Source organism: Macaca nemestrina, chromosome 17 (genome assembly GCF_043159975.1).
Source record: "Macaca nemestrina isolate mMacNem1 chromosome 17, mMacNem.hap1, whole genome shotgun sequence".
Classification (NCBI taxonomy): domain Eukaryota; kingdom Metazoa; phylum Chordata; class Mammalia; order Primates; family Cercopithecidae; genus Macaca; species Macaca nemestrina.
Window position 1 is genome coordinate 41,237,652 of NC_092141.1, and position 18,164 is coordinate 41,255,815.

Genomic DNA, 18,164 nt, shown 5'->3' on the forward strand with positions numbered 1-18,164 from the left:
CATCACATCGAACTTGCTCCCTCTGAAAAGATGGCTGCCCTTCTGAAGTTAGTTCCACCCAGAAGCAGACCCTGAGACAAAGGCTGATGAGTATACAGAGTTGATTTGGGAGGTTCAGGGACACTGGCAAGGGAGTGGGGAGAGAAGGCAGCCACCACTGTCGGCAAGTTTACTCCTGCAGGGAAGCTCTAGGAAATGGTGTGAAACAGCCTGGAATTGTCTTTGCCAATGAGTGATGGAGATGGAGTATTTATACCCCACACCCATCACACAATGAGTGCGTAGGCACTTCCAGCCCTCTGTGAGTGAGGGCAAAGTGGGTCTGGCGGCCTGAGGGCAGCTTTTTGACAAAGACACTGGCTGCTGGCAATTAGGCTGGTATGCACAAATATGGTATGGGAATACAAGACGGTATGGGCAGGGTGCTGACAGCATCTGCAACAGGGTGTATCCATCCCATTGACGTTTTACCTTTACTACAGTAGTTAAACATTGTTAGTTTTTATGATGTCATGATATTATTAAGAACAATTAACAATGATAATGATGAAGATAAAGGGAAACAGTGACTATAAGTACAAAACAGTCGACGTGAACAAGGGAAAACAACTTCGGTTCCAAGAGCTGTCTAACTATTTATTGAATTTATATCATGTGCCTGATGAATCTCCCCTTAATAGAAAGCAAGGAAAAGGAACAAAACACATACCACAATTAATATTTTTGGTTTCACACTTCTTTAGACTTTGACAAAATTTGATTTCCTGTCTCATCTACCTTCATCTCCTACTTTAAGACTGGAGGGTTATTAGGCTTAAACTGTGGCTGCAATGGAAGATTGTAAGTCTATATATAAGAAGACTATATATAATCAAGAGTGTTTTAGGGCTGGGTGTGGTGGCTCACGCCTGTAATCCCAGCACTTTGGGAGACCACAGCGGGTGGATCACTTGAAGCCAGGAGTTTGAGACCAGCCTGGTCAACTTGGTGAAACCTCATCTCTACTAAAAATACAAAATGCCTGGGCATGGTGGCGTGCGCCTATAATCCCAGCTACTCGGGAGGCAGAGGCACAAGAATCACTTGAACCTGGGAGGTGGAGGTTGCAGTGAGCTGAGATGGTGCCACTGCATTCCAGCCTGGGGGACAGAGTGAGACTGTCTAAAAAATAAATAAAATAAAATAAAATAAAATAAAACAAAACAAAATAAAAAAGAGTGTCTTATAATATCATTTTAGCCTTAGTTGCAATCTATTGGCCTTTCTATTGAAAGGAAAAAAGGTATGTGTGTGAGGGGGTTGGGTGAGGGGTGCATAGTGAAGACAGATCTCCACCCCATAGTCTAAATCATTCTAAAGCCTTCAGCAAAGCCAGGAATAGTTTGTCTTCCTTGTACCTTATAACTAAAAGGACCCCTGACTTAGCAAAATAAAACTGTAAAACAATGTTTCCTATTGCCTCTTGCAGCAACCAAAAGGATTTAAAATAATCTCTAAGTAATACTCCTCATAGTTCCCAGTATTAGACAAACACAGTCTTCCTTTTTCAAGAACTAACAGAGGAAAATCACCTGACACATGAAAAGATCCCATATTCTGGTAGGATCTTTCCGAAGAATCAGAATAAACAGTCACTTGTAAAGCAGACTCTGTTAAGAAGGACAAATTACAAACAAACAAATAAACAAACTCGTATTGAGATTCAAGGAGATACCCACGAAATTTCATATTTCAAATGAAAAATGATGATGAAATTAGAAAACCATATGGTTATAGTGAACAATAAAGTGGACTTACACCAGAGATCACACAATCAACAACTAAATATGCATCAAATATATGGTGAAGAGAATTCTGGAAGCAGCATACATTTTACATTTAAAAGAGAAAAAGTAATATTTTAAGTAATCCCCTACCGATTTTCTACCTAATTCCATTTCCATATAAAAACAAACCTTATGAAAACAAATAAGAAAATGCATTATACACCAGTGCACTTAAGCAGTGGATCAGGAATAGAGAAAGATCACAAAGAATCCGTAGTCCTTACACTTTAAAAAACATCTGCATTTATCTCTTGGAAACTTTGGATCCTCCTTTTAGAAAACTGTACATTTCTACAAAACATATGACACATAAAATTTCAGGAATTCATGGGCATCCTAAAGCTCCAAAGAGCTTCAGTCTATTGACCTATTAGTGGTCCATGAGCACCAGGTTAAGAATCTTTATCCAGAGAGAAGCACAGAGGACTTACATTGTATAGAGGGATAGTCTTCATCACCTTGTACTGTTTAGTGGGATCCATTTTATATAGGTGACGGTCAGTGACAAAAATTGCTCTGTCTTCCACCTTACTAAATCGATTTACCTGTAAGAGAACAAACCAGTAAATCATAGTATCTCATCAATAATGAAATCAAGTTGGCTGATTGTGAAGACAAATTCTTTAATAGATATGAACCATGTATGGCCACTCTACTGGATGCAATAAGGATTTAAAAGGAGTAGTTGTGCCCAGATTTGTGGAATTTGGCAATTGAAATTTTACAACTGAACATGGAAAACAAGAAAACCATAGAATTAAAGGACTGAACATATGTAACTCAGACACCATCAAGTAAGTAAAAAGGCAAATCCAGAGAAAGGGAGAAAAACTTTGAAAATCATACATCTGAAAAGGGACTTGTATCTGGACTATGTAGAGAACTAATAGAAATCAATAACTAAAAGGCAAATAACCCAATTATACAAAGAAATAATATGAAGCCCTTGGTTATAATAAGAATCTCAGACTAGTATATAGGGATGAGACAGATAGGAAACTAATAAGTAAAAATAATTTCATATAATGATATAAAGAAAATAAACTAGATAATGAGATTGGGAGAAATTGTGTGTGTGTGTGTGTAGAATGCTACTTTATTAGATAGAGGCTCATGTTCAGGTAAATTCAGAGAAGATTCACATGTTCAGGTAAATCTTTTCCTAAGAGCAGAATTAACCACAGGACATTTTATAAGTAAGTACCTAGCTACTTAGACTTGGGTAATAAACACATATGTATTTTAAAAAGATGAGGGTCGCACTCTGTCACCCAAGATAGAGTGTAGTGGCTCACGCAGTGAGTTGTTGGGACTACCAGCATGTGCCACCACATCCAGCTAGAGTTGGATACTATTTTAATCAATGTACCTAGCACTAAAAATTTTTGAACCACTACGATGTCATGTTTTTCAGTAACTAGAAGGAAAAAGAATGCAAACCAAACAAACAAAAACTTAAAACGCCCTCCTCAACTAGAAAAGAAGGCATAGTTGTGATCCATATCCCCCATTCCCTCTTTCAAATTCTTATTTCCAAGATGCAAACAAAGAAGTTAGAGATCAATTTGAAAACTTGGTTAGCTTCGGTAGGCTATTTAGCTAACTAAATTAAGATTGGCAGGATGGAACATAGCAGGATGTATTGCTATAGGGAGGATACAGCAAACTAAAATTTAAATTTTAGTTTGAATTTTATTCAATCTTCTACCCTTTGCCTCATAGTTTTAGAACTCAGTCAATTCTCTAAGCATTTCCTTTATAACCAAAGCACATTTTTTCAATCTTCAACTTCACAAAAATGGTGTCTGTAATTAAGAGTAAAATAGAATCTATATGGTGGAATAATTATTACCCTCAGTCAAAAAACTTTACGTAGCAACAGTTTTTGCTACAACAGAGGATTGGCACTTGTCAGAAAACTTGGAACAGAGTGAGTGAAGAGCTTCCATAGCAGCATTTTTCCAAGCTGTTCTGTTCCAGCCTTATGTGAGGTTTTGTGAAAGTAAGGGTTCCATGGATAAGTTGGTTTGAGAAATACTGCAAACCACAGCCTCCACTAGGGATATTCACATCCCACGAATATATTTTTTTTTTTTTTTTTTTTTTTTTTTTTTTTTTTTTTTTTTTTTTGAGACGGAGTCTCGCTCTGTCGCCCAGGCTGGAGTGCAGTGGCGCGATCTCGGCTCACTGCAAGCTCCGCCTCCCGGGTTCACGCCATTCTCCTGCCTCAGCCTCCTGAGTAGCTGGGACTACAGGCGCCCGCCACCGCGCCCGGCTAATTTTTTGTATTTTTAGTAGAGACGGGGTTTCACCGTGGTCTCGATCTCCTGACCTTGTGATCCGCCCGCCTCGGCCTCCCAAAGTGCTGGGATTACAGGCGTGAGCCACCGCGCCCGGCCATCCCACGAATATATTAAAGGCTCTGAGAATTCTGCACTTAAAGAGCATGTTTAACCCAGTATTTCCAAAATACGTTTAACTATGAAACCCTTTTTCAGCACCTACTAATATTCAATAGAACACTGGTTCTGTAAAACCCATGTTGAAGAACACTTACTATCACTTGTATCAGTCTTAGAGTTCATAGAGAATATCTGAAATAGGCACTGAATAATAGCTAATCCCAGCTACTTGGGAGGCTGAGGCAAGAGCATTGCTTGAGCCCAGGAGTTTGAGGCTGCAGTGACAGCCTAGGCAACAGAAGAAGACCCTCTCTGTAAAAAAAAAAAAAAAAATATATATATATATATATATATGAAAGAAAGGAAACAATAATAAGTAAGTCATGCACGTCATCTTTCGTGGAATCATGTTGAAAAACATATGAGTGTAGGGTGAAAGAATATGATTTAAAAAAACTTGTTACATAATTTCATAAGGTCATTCCAGAGTCGAAATAAGTAGGTCCCATGTCCTTTTTATATGTTCCCGAGTTAATCTAAAAACAACAAACAAAAACCTCAAAGCAGCAACTGTATGAAAACACTGTTTGGAAATATTACATTTTTATATGCAAAAAATGTAATTTCTAAAGAGAACACATCGCAAATCTTTACCTTCTGTTTCAGCAGCTTAAATTATCCTCAAAATATGAATTGAGTGGGAAGGACATCAGGTAACAAAGTAAAAGCCTTAGATTGCATTAATTTAGCTATATCAAAATGGCAAAGGGAAACATTCTACATATAGATGGAAATTCCAGACTTATAATTATGGCATAAAAGCACTCTTTTCTTCCACTTAAATTCATACAGTAATAGAAAAACTAGATTATAGACTCAGCATTAGATAAACCCTCATCTTGTTTCTTCTATTATCCAAAACTAAAATCTTCAACCAAAGAAAAAATTCCTAACATTTGTTTTTCCCTAAACACTACAAGTGATCTCTGTCTTTAGGTTTAGTCAGTACCACGGGGGCCACAGATAAAAGTTCATCTGGAGAGGCAGACAAGGAGAAAACACATTATGGTGAAAGTAGCTATTTACAGAAGTCTTTCACCTCAAAGGACATTTTGTAACGTGGTTAATGGAAAGTGGCTGTTTCAGAGAGAATCTAAGCATAAAGAAGAGGGCTTTACTGAAATCCTATCAAGTTTACCTTGGCATAGCCTTGGGACTGAACAGTTTCTAAAGTCGTATTTAAGCTACAGGGTGAACAAAGAGTATTTTGCTTTGAACTTGGAAATACAGGGACATGAATAAGAATGCTTCAGTTTTTAATCCAGCAGGACCCAGGTAAAGACATGTTCTCTGTCAGACATAAAATTGTCATTGCTGGAAAGATAGAGACATCAAGGGTTTCTTTAGTAAATGACCTAATTCTTAAAACCATCCTACTGTCTTTGATCAACTGCTCTGATTACTAATTTGATTTCCCAGCCGCTTGGTACTAAAGTATACTAGAGAGTGAATATGAGGACTCACTGACATGGTACATTCCTTTGTTATATTTACAAACTGACATTATAGCTTATACATTTCTTGCGTGGGTGTGTGAATCTGGTTAGCAAAAGTCTTTTCTTGATAGTCTGATCAACTCTAGGTATACTTATAAAATAGAGTTTCTAAATCTCAGAGTTCAGAACCAAACTCTGGAGTGTGGTAACCCACCCCAAGATACTGCCAGCAGTCTTTCCTTGATGACATTTATTTCATTCTAACTGTAACCAGCTGCTCTCTATTTTGTTAAAAAGCCTCTATCACACTGATGACTGGGCAGGTGGCTCATGCCTGTAATCCCAGCACTTTGGGAGGCCTAGATGGGCAGATCACTTGAGGTCAGGAGTTTGAGACCAGCCTGGCCAACATGGCAAAACTCTGTCTGTACTAAAAATACAAAAATTAGCCAGGCATGGTGGTGTGCACCTGTAATTCCAGCTACTGGGGAGGCTGAGGCAAGAGAATCACTTGACCCAGGAGGCGGAGGTTGCAGTGAGCTGAAATTGTGCCATGGCACCCCAGTCTGGGTGACAGAATAAGACTGTCTCAAAAAAACAAGACAAAAAAACAAGCCTCTATCACGTTGAGTTGACCTCTTTCTTCTTCCTTATACTGTTCAAACACTGATTGTGATATAAGAAATATATATATATTTGCTCATCATCCCAGTTCCTGACACAAATCTCTCAAAACTCCTGTGATTTTATGAGTGATAGACGTTACAGAATCACCTTTTGTTATGATATTTATTTAGTCTTAGTCCCAGATTCCCAACATAAGAGTTTCTATCTGCTAATCAGGTAACTGGTGACTAGAAGCTCCTAGATAGTTTCAGGATTGGGGCTGGTTGCGAGAAAGACCAAGGCATGGGGTGGAATTTTCAGCCCCACCCCTTAAGCTTCATGGAAGGGAGAGGGACTGGAGATTAAGTTAATTACACATAGCCAATGATTTCATCAACCATGCCTGTGTAATACAACCACCATAAACTCAAAATTATGGGGTTTGGAGAGCTTTGGGGTTGGTGCACACATCCACATGCTAAGAAGCCATAATCTTTGCCTTTTAATTGTGGTGTGTTTAGACCATTGACATTTAATGTGATTATCAGTACAGTTAGGTTTAAGTTTATCATTTTCTTTTTTTTTTTTTTTTTTTGAGACGGAGTCTTGCTCTGTCACCCAGGCTGGAGTGCAGTGGCCGGATCTCAGCTCACTGCAAGCTCCGCCTCCCGGGTTTACGCCATTCTCCTGCCTCAGCCTCCCGAGTAGCTGGGACTACAGGCGCCCGCCACCTCGCCCGGCTATTTTTTTGTATTTTTTAGTAGAGACGGGGTTTCACCGTGTTAGCCGGGATCGTCTCTCGATCTCCTGACCTCGTGATCCGCCCATCTCGGCCTCCCAAAGTGCTGGGATTACAGGCTTGAGCCACCGCGCCCGGCCAAGTTTATCATTTTCAATTTGTTTTCTATTTGTCCCATTTGCTCTTTGTTCCCTTTTCCACATTTCTCTGCTTCTTTTGCATTGAGATTTTTAAAAAATAATTTCATTTTTCTCCTTTGTTGGTTTATTAGTTATAACTTTTTGTATTGCCATTTTAGTGGTTCTTCTAGGATTTGCAGAATACATTTATAACATATCACAGTCACTGACATTATATCACTTTATGGTATAAAAACCATACAATAGTATATTTCCATTTCCCCCATCTTTGTGCTATTGTTATCATAAATTTTACTTCTACATATATTATAAACTCTACGCTACTTTATCATTGTTTCCGTTTAAGTAGCCAATTGTGATTTTTCATTTAAAAAATTCCGGCAAAATACACATAACAAAATTCTCGATTTGGATCATTTTTAAGTGTATAGGTCAATGCTTCATTGGCATTAAGCACATTCACATTGTTGTGCAGCCATCACCACTATCTATCTCAAGAACTTTTATCATTCCAAACTGAAGCTCTATACCCATTAAACAATAACTCCCCAGTCTTCTCTTTCCCCAACCCCTAGAACTACCATTCTATTTTCTGTCTCTAAGAATCAGATCATTCTAGGTACCTTATAGAAGTGGGATCATACAATATTTATCCATTTGTATCTGGTTATTTCTCTTAGTATAATATCAAGGTTCACCTTGGTTGTGGCATGTATTTATGGCTTTTTATCCATTGTATGGCTATACCACATTTTCTTTTTCTTTTTTTTTTTTGAGACAGAGTCTTACTCTGTTGCTCAGGCTAGAGTGCAGTGGTGTGATCTCAGTTCACTGCAACCTCCACCCGCTGGGTTCAAGTGATTCTCATGCCACAGCTTCCCGAGCAGCTGAGACTGCAGGCCCATACCACCACGTCCGGCTAATTTTTGTATTTTTAGTAGAGACGGGGTTTCACCATGTTGGCCAGGCTGGTCTCGAACTCCTGGCCTCAAGTGATCCACCCGCCTCGGCCTCCCAAAGTGTTGGGATTACAGGCGTGAGCCACCATGCCTGGTCTATACCACATTTTCTTTATTCATTCATCCATCGATGGACACTTCAATTGCTTTCACCTGTTGGTTATTATGAATAATGCTGCCATAAATATTGGTATACAGTCAATTATCTTTTAAAGAAATTTAAGTAAGAAAAGACATGTATTTGTCTATGTAGCTACCACTTCCCTTGCTCTTCATTCTTTGGTGCATGTCCACATTTTCATGTGGTATAATTTTCCTTCTGTTTAGATGACTTCCTTTAATATTTCCTATAGTGTTTATCTTCAGATATGTCTGAAAAAGTCTTTATTTCACTTTGGTTTCTGAAAGATATATTTGCTGGGTATAGAATTCTAAGTTGTTGTTGTTTTTTCACCAGTACTTTAAAGTACTCCAGTGTTTCCTTACTTGCATTGCTTCTGACAAGAAATTGGATGCATCCTTTCCTTGTTCCTCTGTGTGTTTTTTCTCTTTATTACTGGTATTGAGCAATTTAATCACAATTTACCTTAGTATAGTTTACTTCATGTTTCTTGTGTTTAGTGTTTGTTGAGCTTCTTGGATCTGTGCGTTTAACATTTCATCAAATTTTGGGGAAATATCAGCCATTATTTTAGAAAATATTGTTCATTTCTCTCTTCTCCTCTCCCTCAGAGACTTCAACTGCTCCTCTATTAGGCCACAGGAAGTTATCTAACAACTTCCTGATGCTTTGTTTTAGCCTTTTATTTTTCTCTCTGTGTTTAATTTTGGGTAGTTTTTATTGCTGTATCTTCAAATTCACTAGTTTTTCTTCTGCAGAGACTAATCTGCTGTTAATCCCATTGAGTATGTTTTTTCCTCCCAGAAATTGTATTTTTCATCTCTACAACTTCATGCAGGTCATTAAAAAAATCTTCCATGTGTTTATTTAACATGTTCAATCTTTCCTCTAGCTTTTTGAAGATATGGAATATAATCATAATAATTATTTTAATGACCTTGTCTGTTAATTCTATAATCTATATCAGTTCTGGGTCAGTTTGAATGATTAATTTTTCTCTCCTTATGAGTTGTAGTCTCTCGTATGCTTGGAAACTTGAGTGGATGTCATATGTTGTGAATTTTACCTTCTGTGAGCGGGATATTTTTGTATTCCTATAAACATTTTTGAGCTTTGTTCTGGTTAGGTTACTTGGGAACAGTTTGATCATCTCTGGTTGTGCTTTCAAGATTTATTAGGTAGGATCAGAACAGTGTTTGGTCAAGGGCTAGTTATAACCCTCTACTGAGGCAGTCTCTTGTCAGTGCTCTATTCAGTGCCTCATAAATCACAAGGTTTTCCAATCTGGCTGGTGTGAACAGGCACTAATTGCAACCCTGTGTGAGTACTGGGTATTGTTGCCTATAATCCTTTTGGGGTGCTGTTTCCCAGCCTTGAGTTATTTCTTCATACACACATATGTATGTGCTGATCAGTACTCAGATGAACAAAGTGAACCCTCTACAGATCTTTAGAGTTTTCTCTCTGTGCAACTCTCTCCTCTCTGATACTCTGCTCTGCAAATTCTAGCTGCCTTAGTCGCTCTCTCACTATTGAAAAGCTTTGTCTTTGTCTACTGGGCTCTGCCTGGGCTTCCCTGCCTGCTCATCCTGGGACTGGAAAGTCTCTCAAGACAGAAAACTGGCAAATTGCAGGGCTCATCACCTCATTTTTTTCTTCATATTTCAGGGAACACTGTCTTTCCTTGCTTGATGTCCACTGTCTTGAAAACCACTGTTTCACATATTTTGTCCTTTTCTCCCCACATATATCTTTTTCCCACTTTTTTCTTTTTTTGAGATGGAGTCTTGCTCTGTTGCCCAGCTGGAGTGCAGTGGCACGATCTCGGCTCACTGCAACCTCCGCCTCCTGTGTTCAAGCAATTCTCCTGCCTCAGGCTCCTGAGTAGCTGGGACTACAGGTGCATGCCACCACACCCAGCTAATTTTTTTTGTATTTTTAGTAGAGACGGGGTTTCACCATGTTGGCTAGGATGGTCTTGATCTCTTGACCTCGTGATTCACCTGCCTCAGCCTCCCAAAGTGCTGGGATTATAGGCGTGAGCCACCACGTCTGGCCTCCCGCTCATTTAAATAATATCACTGTATATTACTGTATACATATACAATTGATTAATCTAATTACCTATTGATACATATTCACGTTTTTTCCAGTTTTTCTGGCTGTTACAATGTACAAACCTGTACATCTTTCTCTCTGGGTATCTGTGCAGATATATTTGTAGGGTAAATATGAGTTGTGGAATTCTTAGATTAAGTGGTATGGGAATTTTAAATTTTGATAGATATTGCCAAATTGTCCACTCTAAATTTTTAGACTATATCTTATACTCCTACCAAAAATGTCTTCTTATATCCTTACAAACATTGGTTATTATCCACACTTTAAAGACTGCCAAATTTTTATAGCTGAAAAATCATACTTCATTATTTTGATCTGAATAATACCGTAATTATTATTTTTTAAAAGATCTGAAATGAAGCACGTGTAAAATCACCTAAACTTGGGCCTTTGTAATGAGGTAATTCTTTGATAATTTTCTTAATTCCTCCTTTGTCTATTGCCATATTTATGTTACTGTCTCTTCTCGGATCAACCAAGTCAATATTTTAAAAAAATTACAATTTCTTTAATATTTTAAAATGTATTTGGATAATTCTACAAAATACTCTTTTAATGATAATTTCAATTGTTCTGTGTTCTTCTAAACAAGTATTTTAAGGTTTTTTTTTTTTTTTAAGACTATCTACGTCCTTTGCCTTCCATTTCCCAACTTCCATTTGCCCAACTGCTATCATCTTCAGGTAAATAGCAGCCCAAGTATCCTGCATGAGACAAGCAAATACATTCACAGCATGTAACTTTTCCCTCACCTTCCAAATCTCAATATGCCCTATTCCTTTTTTTTTAAACTCAGTTCTTCCTCTCCCAAACCCTGTTTTATGGAAATAATGTAGGTATAGGCCGGGTGCAGTGGCTCACGCCTGTAATCCCAGCACTCTGGGAGGCTGAGGAAGGCGGATCACGAGGTCAGGAGAGCGAGACCATCCTGGCTAACACGGTGAAACCCTATTTCTACTAAAAAATACAAAAAATTAGCCGGGTGTGGTGGCGGGCGCCTGTAGTCCCAGCTACTTAGGAGGCTGAGGCAGGAGAACGGCGTGAACCCGGGAGGCGGAGCTTGCAATGAGCCGAGATTGCACTGGGGCAGTCCGGTCTGGGCGAAGAACAAGACTCCATCTCAAAAAAAAAAAAAAGAAATAATGTAGGTATAAAAAGTACTAAATGACCATTAAATATAAAGCAGATATACAGCTGCTGTGAAAGATACACATGCAATGATATACATACAGCTGCTATGAAAGATACACATGCAGTGAAATACAAATCCCTGACTTCAAAGAGGTCCCTGCTATCTAGTTTTTTTTTCCTTCTAGTTTTAAAAAGAAATTGGCTGGGCATGGTGACTCAGTCCTGGAATCCCAGCCCTTTGGGAGGCTGAGGCAGGTGAATCACCTGAGATCAGGAGTTTGAGACGAGCCTGACCAACATGGTGAAACTGTGTCTCTACTAAAAATACAAAATTAGCCAGACGTGGTGGTGCATGCCTGTAATCCCAGTTACTTGGGAGGCTGAGACAGGAGAATCACTTGAACCTGGGAAGTGGAGGTTGCAGTGAGCCGAGACTGCGCCATTGCTCTCCAGCCTGGACAACATGAGTAAAACTCCATCTCAAAAAAAAAAAAAAAAAAAAAAAAAAAAAGGAAATGGTTATCACTTCCCTAAAGAAGGCTTTATAGCCTAACTGTAAAGTTGTAGTCACCTCAGCCATTCCTACAATGCTTCAGCACAGACAGGTCTAGTGCACTGATGATAAAGCTAGTTATGTACCTACTGTTATGTTTTATTACAGGCTTACTTAAGTGAGTTTCATCTGAATCAGTCTTTCCTTTCCAAGATCATCTGGTTCAAGCTTGCCTTACCTTACGGACATGACAGGAAAAGAGGACATTCATGTATTTGTCCTTCCGTTTCAATTCATTAGCAACAGGGACAAAAGTGCCTGAGGTCTGAGGTGTATCTGGCTTCTGAAAGAAAAAGGAAACAAGACAAAATGAGTATGCTTAGCATTGTAAAAGGAAAGGCAGTCTTTCAGTGTACTGCTTTATAACTATCCTTATATAGTTTCACACATGCGCTCTTTATCTCCTCACCCCAGATGGTAAGCTACTAACGGCTGTTGTAACATCAAAGATCCTATAAAAATTGTAAAATAAGGAATGGGAGAGAGGAAAAAGTGTAGGTCTGGGAATAATTAATATAAAGATAGTAATTTAAAAATCATCACTGAATGATATAAGGAAAGGTTTAAGTGTCAAAGGCCAGGTTATACAGTGTATTTAATATATATGGATACAACACAGAGAACCCTTTTTAAAATGGGACAAACATCAAATACTGTACATTTAGAAGCAATCAAATGTTTTAGTATCTCATAGAAATTATTTAGTTTCTAAAGGTGTTTTATCCTTTCTGCAAATTCTCTGGAGAAATGTTCTTTTCTTTTTTCCGTAGAGGAAGTAGGAGTAGATTTCACTTTGTTCCTTTGGACTTACTGAAGCAAGATAGTTGCCCTCCCAGGCCCTCTGGAGCCCGAGGTCAGCCCTTTGACCCTTCAGCATTTCCATGGCTGCAACCTTTGCCCTGACCTGGGGCAGGTCTGAGGCAGGAATGCTCTTGATGAGCTGGGATGCTCTCCATCTACAAGTAAATAGACAACATGTTTAGACTTTAGAAATGCAATCACATGGATTCTCTCTCTCTCTCTCTTTTTTTTTTTTTTTTAGTCTCCCTCTGTCTCCCAGGCTGGAGTGCATGGCATGATCTCAGCTCACTGCAACCTCTGCCTCCCAGGTTCAAGTGATTCTCCTGCCTCAGCCTCCTGAGTAGCTGGGATTACAGGTGTGCACCACCATGCCTGGTTAATTTTTGTATTTTTATAAGAGACGGGGTTTTGCCATGTTGGCCAGGCTGGTCCTGAACTCCTGACCTCAAGTGATCTGCCTGCCTTGGCCTCCCAAAGTGCTGGGATTACAGGCATGGGCCACCGTGCCTGGGCTCCATGCATTTTCAAAAATAACTGAAGCTGTCATTAAGTAGAATGAAATCAAAGTACTGGCATGCTAAAAAAAGTAAAATGTCTCCAAAATACACACAGAAGTTGCTAAAATACATATCATTTTATGTAGACAGATTTTTTCTAAAACTTGCTTTGTTGTTTGTGTGTTTTGAAAGCAACTAGAACTTAGTGATACATGGGCTCTCATAATATTTATATTTAGGGCATAGAAAATTGGATTCATCATTCATTCATTCGACGAAGGTTTTCTAGGTGCCTGCTAAACTCCCGGTGCTGTTCTAGGCAGTGGGGGCACAGTAATAAGTTAAACAAAGGTCCTTTCTGCTAGGGGCTTGCGTTCTGGAGAGGAGTGACAGACAGCAAATATATGAGTAGACATATAGTATGTAGGATGGTGAAGGTAAAGCAAAGAGGACAGGGAGTGTGCAAGAGGGAAGGAGGAGCAGGTGTGGTTTATATAGGGTGGTTTATATGGGGTGGTCTGGGCAGGCACCACTGATAAGGATAGATGAGCAGAGACCTACAGGACGTGAGGGAGCTGGTCATATGGAGGCCTGAGCCAGAGTGTTTCAGGAAGAGAAGAGAACACAGCAAGTGCAAAGGCTCTGGGATGTGAGCTTGCTTGGTGTGTTAGAGGAGCAGTGTAAGGAGCTGGGAGAGTCAGGGTCAGAATCCACAGAGCCAAGAGACCATGATCAGGACTTTGGCCTTTCCTCTGAATGAGATGAGAAGCCATTGGAGGATCTGGAATAAAGACAGGACATGACCCGACTCATGCTTTAAAAGGATCATTGTGGTTGCTGTAGGCTGGGAACAGGAAGACCTGTTAGATGGCTATTTCCGTAACACACGTGCTACAGCAAGGTGGCTTGGATCAGGGAGGCGGAGGGGGAGGTGGAGATAAGTGTTGGTTCTGGATATTTCTGAAAAAAGAACAAATAGAATTTGACAATGGATTAGATCTGGGGGCCAGAGAGGATTTAAGGACAACTCCAAGATTTTCTGGCTAAGCAACTGAAAGCTTAAACCAAAAATAACCTGTTCCTGATTGGGAAGAAACAGGTACAAGTTCTCTTATGCTCTTGGCAGCATCCTAGCTCTCTACATGATGCTTATATCCTCTTTTCTGACACAGGAGCTTGAAGCAGGGAGGTTGGAAGCAAACCGAGAACTTCCTTTTAATCAGATGAATAATCAAGGCCAGTTGTTCTCAAACTTGTTTCCATAGAATGAGATTTAACCAAAATGGAAAATTCCCAGTGAAATAACCAAATAAATATAAAAATGAGGAAAAATGTATAACACCACCAGAAAATGGGAATGATGTCAATGAAGTAGAAAGTGTAATGACTTTCTGAAGATACAAAGCAGATGGGATCCAGCTGATGGGGAAGTGGCTAACTCAGGGCAGAGCACTCAGTGGAAGGAGAGAACCCCTCAGGCATAGATGAGAATCCTGAAGCCTGAAGTGGCAGGGACTGGTAGCAAGGGCAGGAGGTGAAGGATTTTAAGATGAGAGCTGTGCCTGTTCCCTGCACATGGAATGGCTGGCTGCAGGGAGGCAGGTCACATGTAGGAGATAGTAGGCTGGCAAAGCAACAACCGTGAAGAAGTAATGGCTCAACAGAACAGTAGAATCCTCTTCTTTACTTCCTATGGACAAACAACACTCCAACAAGACAGACTGTCCTAAGATCATTCCAGAAGAGACTAGAAGAGTGACAGGCTTAGAGCAGTTGGTGGTCAAAGTCAGGGACCCTGTGCCAGGTGGGTCTTACAATAGTCAGTGGCTTCCTAAGCAACTTCTCGAATCAGCCCTTGGTCTCCAAATTTCATGACTAGTGGGGAGACATCTTTGCTCTGTCTACTGGTCTGTTTCCAGTCTACAAACCTGGTCAGCCTGTCCTGTCTTCGCTGCCCACAGTGGCTCAGGACAAGGTCTGTCCCTGACTGACTCCAAAGGCCACAGAAGCACACTGGGGGAGTCAGGACCTGACCTGCACAACCATGGAGAAAGTCACCCATGCTTCTCATCCTAATCAAGCAAACTGCTGTCTATAAATACGTGTAGCCAACAACAGCTGCAGCCATAAAAATCACCAGCCTCAATGACATGAAAAGGGGACAAAGCTGGGCATGGAGAAGGCTCAATTAAAAAGAATTACTGTGAAGAACAGGAGTGAACTTAAACATGATTAGATGCACATTGAGATTTTAGAAAAACAAACACAAGAATGCTACAATCACAGTAGAATTCTTTAATATATCTCTCTCTCTATTCCACAGATCAAAAAATTCCTGATGGTGACTAGATCAGGCGTTGGCAAACTACAGCCTATGCCAAATCTGGCAAATGGTCTGTTTTGGTACTGCCCACAAGCTAAGAATAGTTTTTATATTTTTATATATTTAACAAAATCAAAACAAAACAATGAAGAATATGTGACAGAGACCATCTGTAGCCTACAAAGCCTAAAATACTTAATATCTGGCCCTTTCAGAAGTAGTTCGCAGACCCCTGGACTAGATGGACACAACTGGCAAGATTCTGTGTGTGTGTGTGTGCCTGAGAGTATGCATGTGTGCACGCACATGTGCATATACAGAACAAATGTAGCAGACCTGTTATTTTCAAATGCCATTGACTATAAGGCCTGGGAAGACTGGAACTGTCTTTCACATCTTTCTTGTTTGTCACCATATCCCCAAAACCTAGGTCAGTGGCTGTAACACAGCAGGCATTCAGTAAGTATTTGCTGAATAAGTACATTGAATTTTGTACAAATCAATCAATTCTAGGCCACAAGTAAAACCTCAAAATCTAAAAAGAAGACTGTGTAGGCTGTAGTGCAATCTAATCAAAATGAATAACAATCTCCCGCAGCTCTTAAAAATCTTACACAGATCTTTATTGCCATGGACAGATCTTCAAGACTTATTTTTAAGTAAAGTCATATAGCCTACATATAATCTTGCTTGTGTAAAAAAGAGGAAAAAAATGCCCATATCATATGTGCCTATGTAAAAAGCCTGCCAAGATTAAAAACTATTTATAGTACTATATCTGAGAACTGAAGGTTGAGGTACTTTTGTTTTCAATAATTCTGTGCTTTTCTCTTCTTATGAGCAATTATTTCTTTTTTTAAAAAAGCATATGAGATATATATTAAAGAGTTTTCTTCCATGCAGTTTTCTTTATCTTTTGATACCTTCCATCAATTATATTTAGAGCAAAATCTAAAGAAGGTAAAATCCGATTTAGCACAAAATTATACATTAGTTCTTGTACATTCAGCATATCAATTAGTTGAAAGTGTTCTTTATGGAGTATCATGATAAAATGACTATTTGAGAAGAAGTAGCTTAGTTTATGTGACTAGATGGCTGTATCTAAGACAGAACTAAATATATCTGGTGTATACTGGCAATAAATAAGCTCAAAAAGCGAGGAGAAAATAACTACACACTCAGACCCAGGGCAGGTTATAAAAAAATAAAGACCAGTTGGAAAGGTACCAAATTTTACATGGGTTTTTATTTATTTAAAAGACAGCTCACTCTAAAAACAGTTATTTTCCCCTTTGGCTGCACTTTAAAATCACGTGGGAAACTTTAAAAAAGGACCTCTGCCTGGGCCCCACCCCCCCAGCACCATTAAACAGGACTCTCTGGTGGTAGAACCTGGGTGCTGGCATATTTCCTAAACTCCTCGTTATTCTAAGGTGCAGCAGAATTGAGAAGCACTGCTTTGAAAGGATTAATGGATTTTCTAGTTTGAGTTATGTGTGGTGGTTTTATTTTTAGCTAATAAAAGAAAGTAGAAACAGCATGCTAGTAGCTTATCTTAACTATGGCTTGTGTCCAGGGGTTGGGGCACATTGCTGTCAGCTGCTACCGGAAAAACAAATTGACAGTTCCTTTATTTTGAGGGGTAAGCAGATATTCTTTGAAAGCCAAATCTACAAAACTGAAAACATAAGGTAAAGGTAAATGTCATAACAGCAAATAGCTGAGCCAATATCACGGTCTCAGACTTGTGACTTTGCATAGTATTAACTGCCACCATAAATGGATGCAGCACACAGCAACACGTCCTTACCTATTGAAAATCGTCTGCAGGGCCTCTTCGAAACGGCGAAGAACTTTAGGAGGGCTTGGCCACTTCACGTGCTTCCCGTAGTCTCGCATGGTCTTGACGCCATGGAAGCGTCTGGCCACCTCATGGATGTATGACTTCACTTTGTAGCGCCGGTAGTACCTGAGTATAGTCAGAGCTGCCTTGGTTCTTTTGTACCGCATGCGGGCCAGGGTGCCCCGCCACACCTTCACAATAGAGAAAGAAAAAGGAAAATACTGTTGGCTGGCTGAGTTGTGGATGGCTTTGACATTATAGCAGCTCCTCTACTTACAAACTCAACCGGGCAACTTGCAAGTGTGCACAAAATCAGCCAGAGCCAAAGGATGTCAGTTCCACCTGCCACCAACAGATGGCGTGGGGAGTCACGTCAGTCATTTTGTTTCAGCTGTCTAGCTGCTCATTATTCTACACTGAAGTGTGTGCTGAGCCTGAAGCTGAGTCCTGTTTTAACTTTACTGTCATGAAAAGAAGAAAGCCAAAATGCAAATATCTTTGGATAAATATTTTAGGAATGCTGAAGGGAAGTGAGATGAGTCAGAACATCATGCCATAAGCATCTATAGTTTTCTTGTGAAACCTAACTTTACATAGATTATA

General features: G+C 39.6%; 1 protein-coding gene across 6 annotated transcripts in view; it reads right to left on the reverse strand.

The window, feature by feature from the left end:
• The window catches only part of LOC105485184 (myosin ID), a 378,692-nt gene that overhangs the window by 150,085 nt on the left and 210,443 nt on the right, over positions 1-18,164 (reverse strand). For 5 of the 6 annotated variants that reach the window (XM_011747397.2, XM_071082693.1, XM_011747396.3 and 2 more), the window contains 4 exons: positions 17,529-17,752; positions 12,906-13,050; positions 12,273-12,377; positions 2,258-2,371 (listed from right to left, as the gene is read on the reverse strand). In XM_011747397.2, coding sequence (XP_011745699.2) covers positions 2,258-2,371; positions 12,273-12,377; positions 12,906-13,050; positions 17,529-17,752 — 588 coding nt within the window. Of the gene's footprint in view, positions 1-2,257; positions 2,372-12,272; positions 12,378-12,905; positions 13,051-17,528; positions 17,753-18,164 lie in introns of those variants that run through there. The other variant, XM_071082695.1, reaches the window with a different exon arrangement.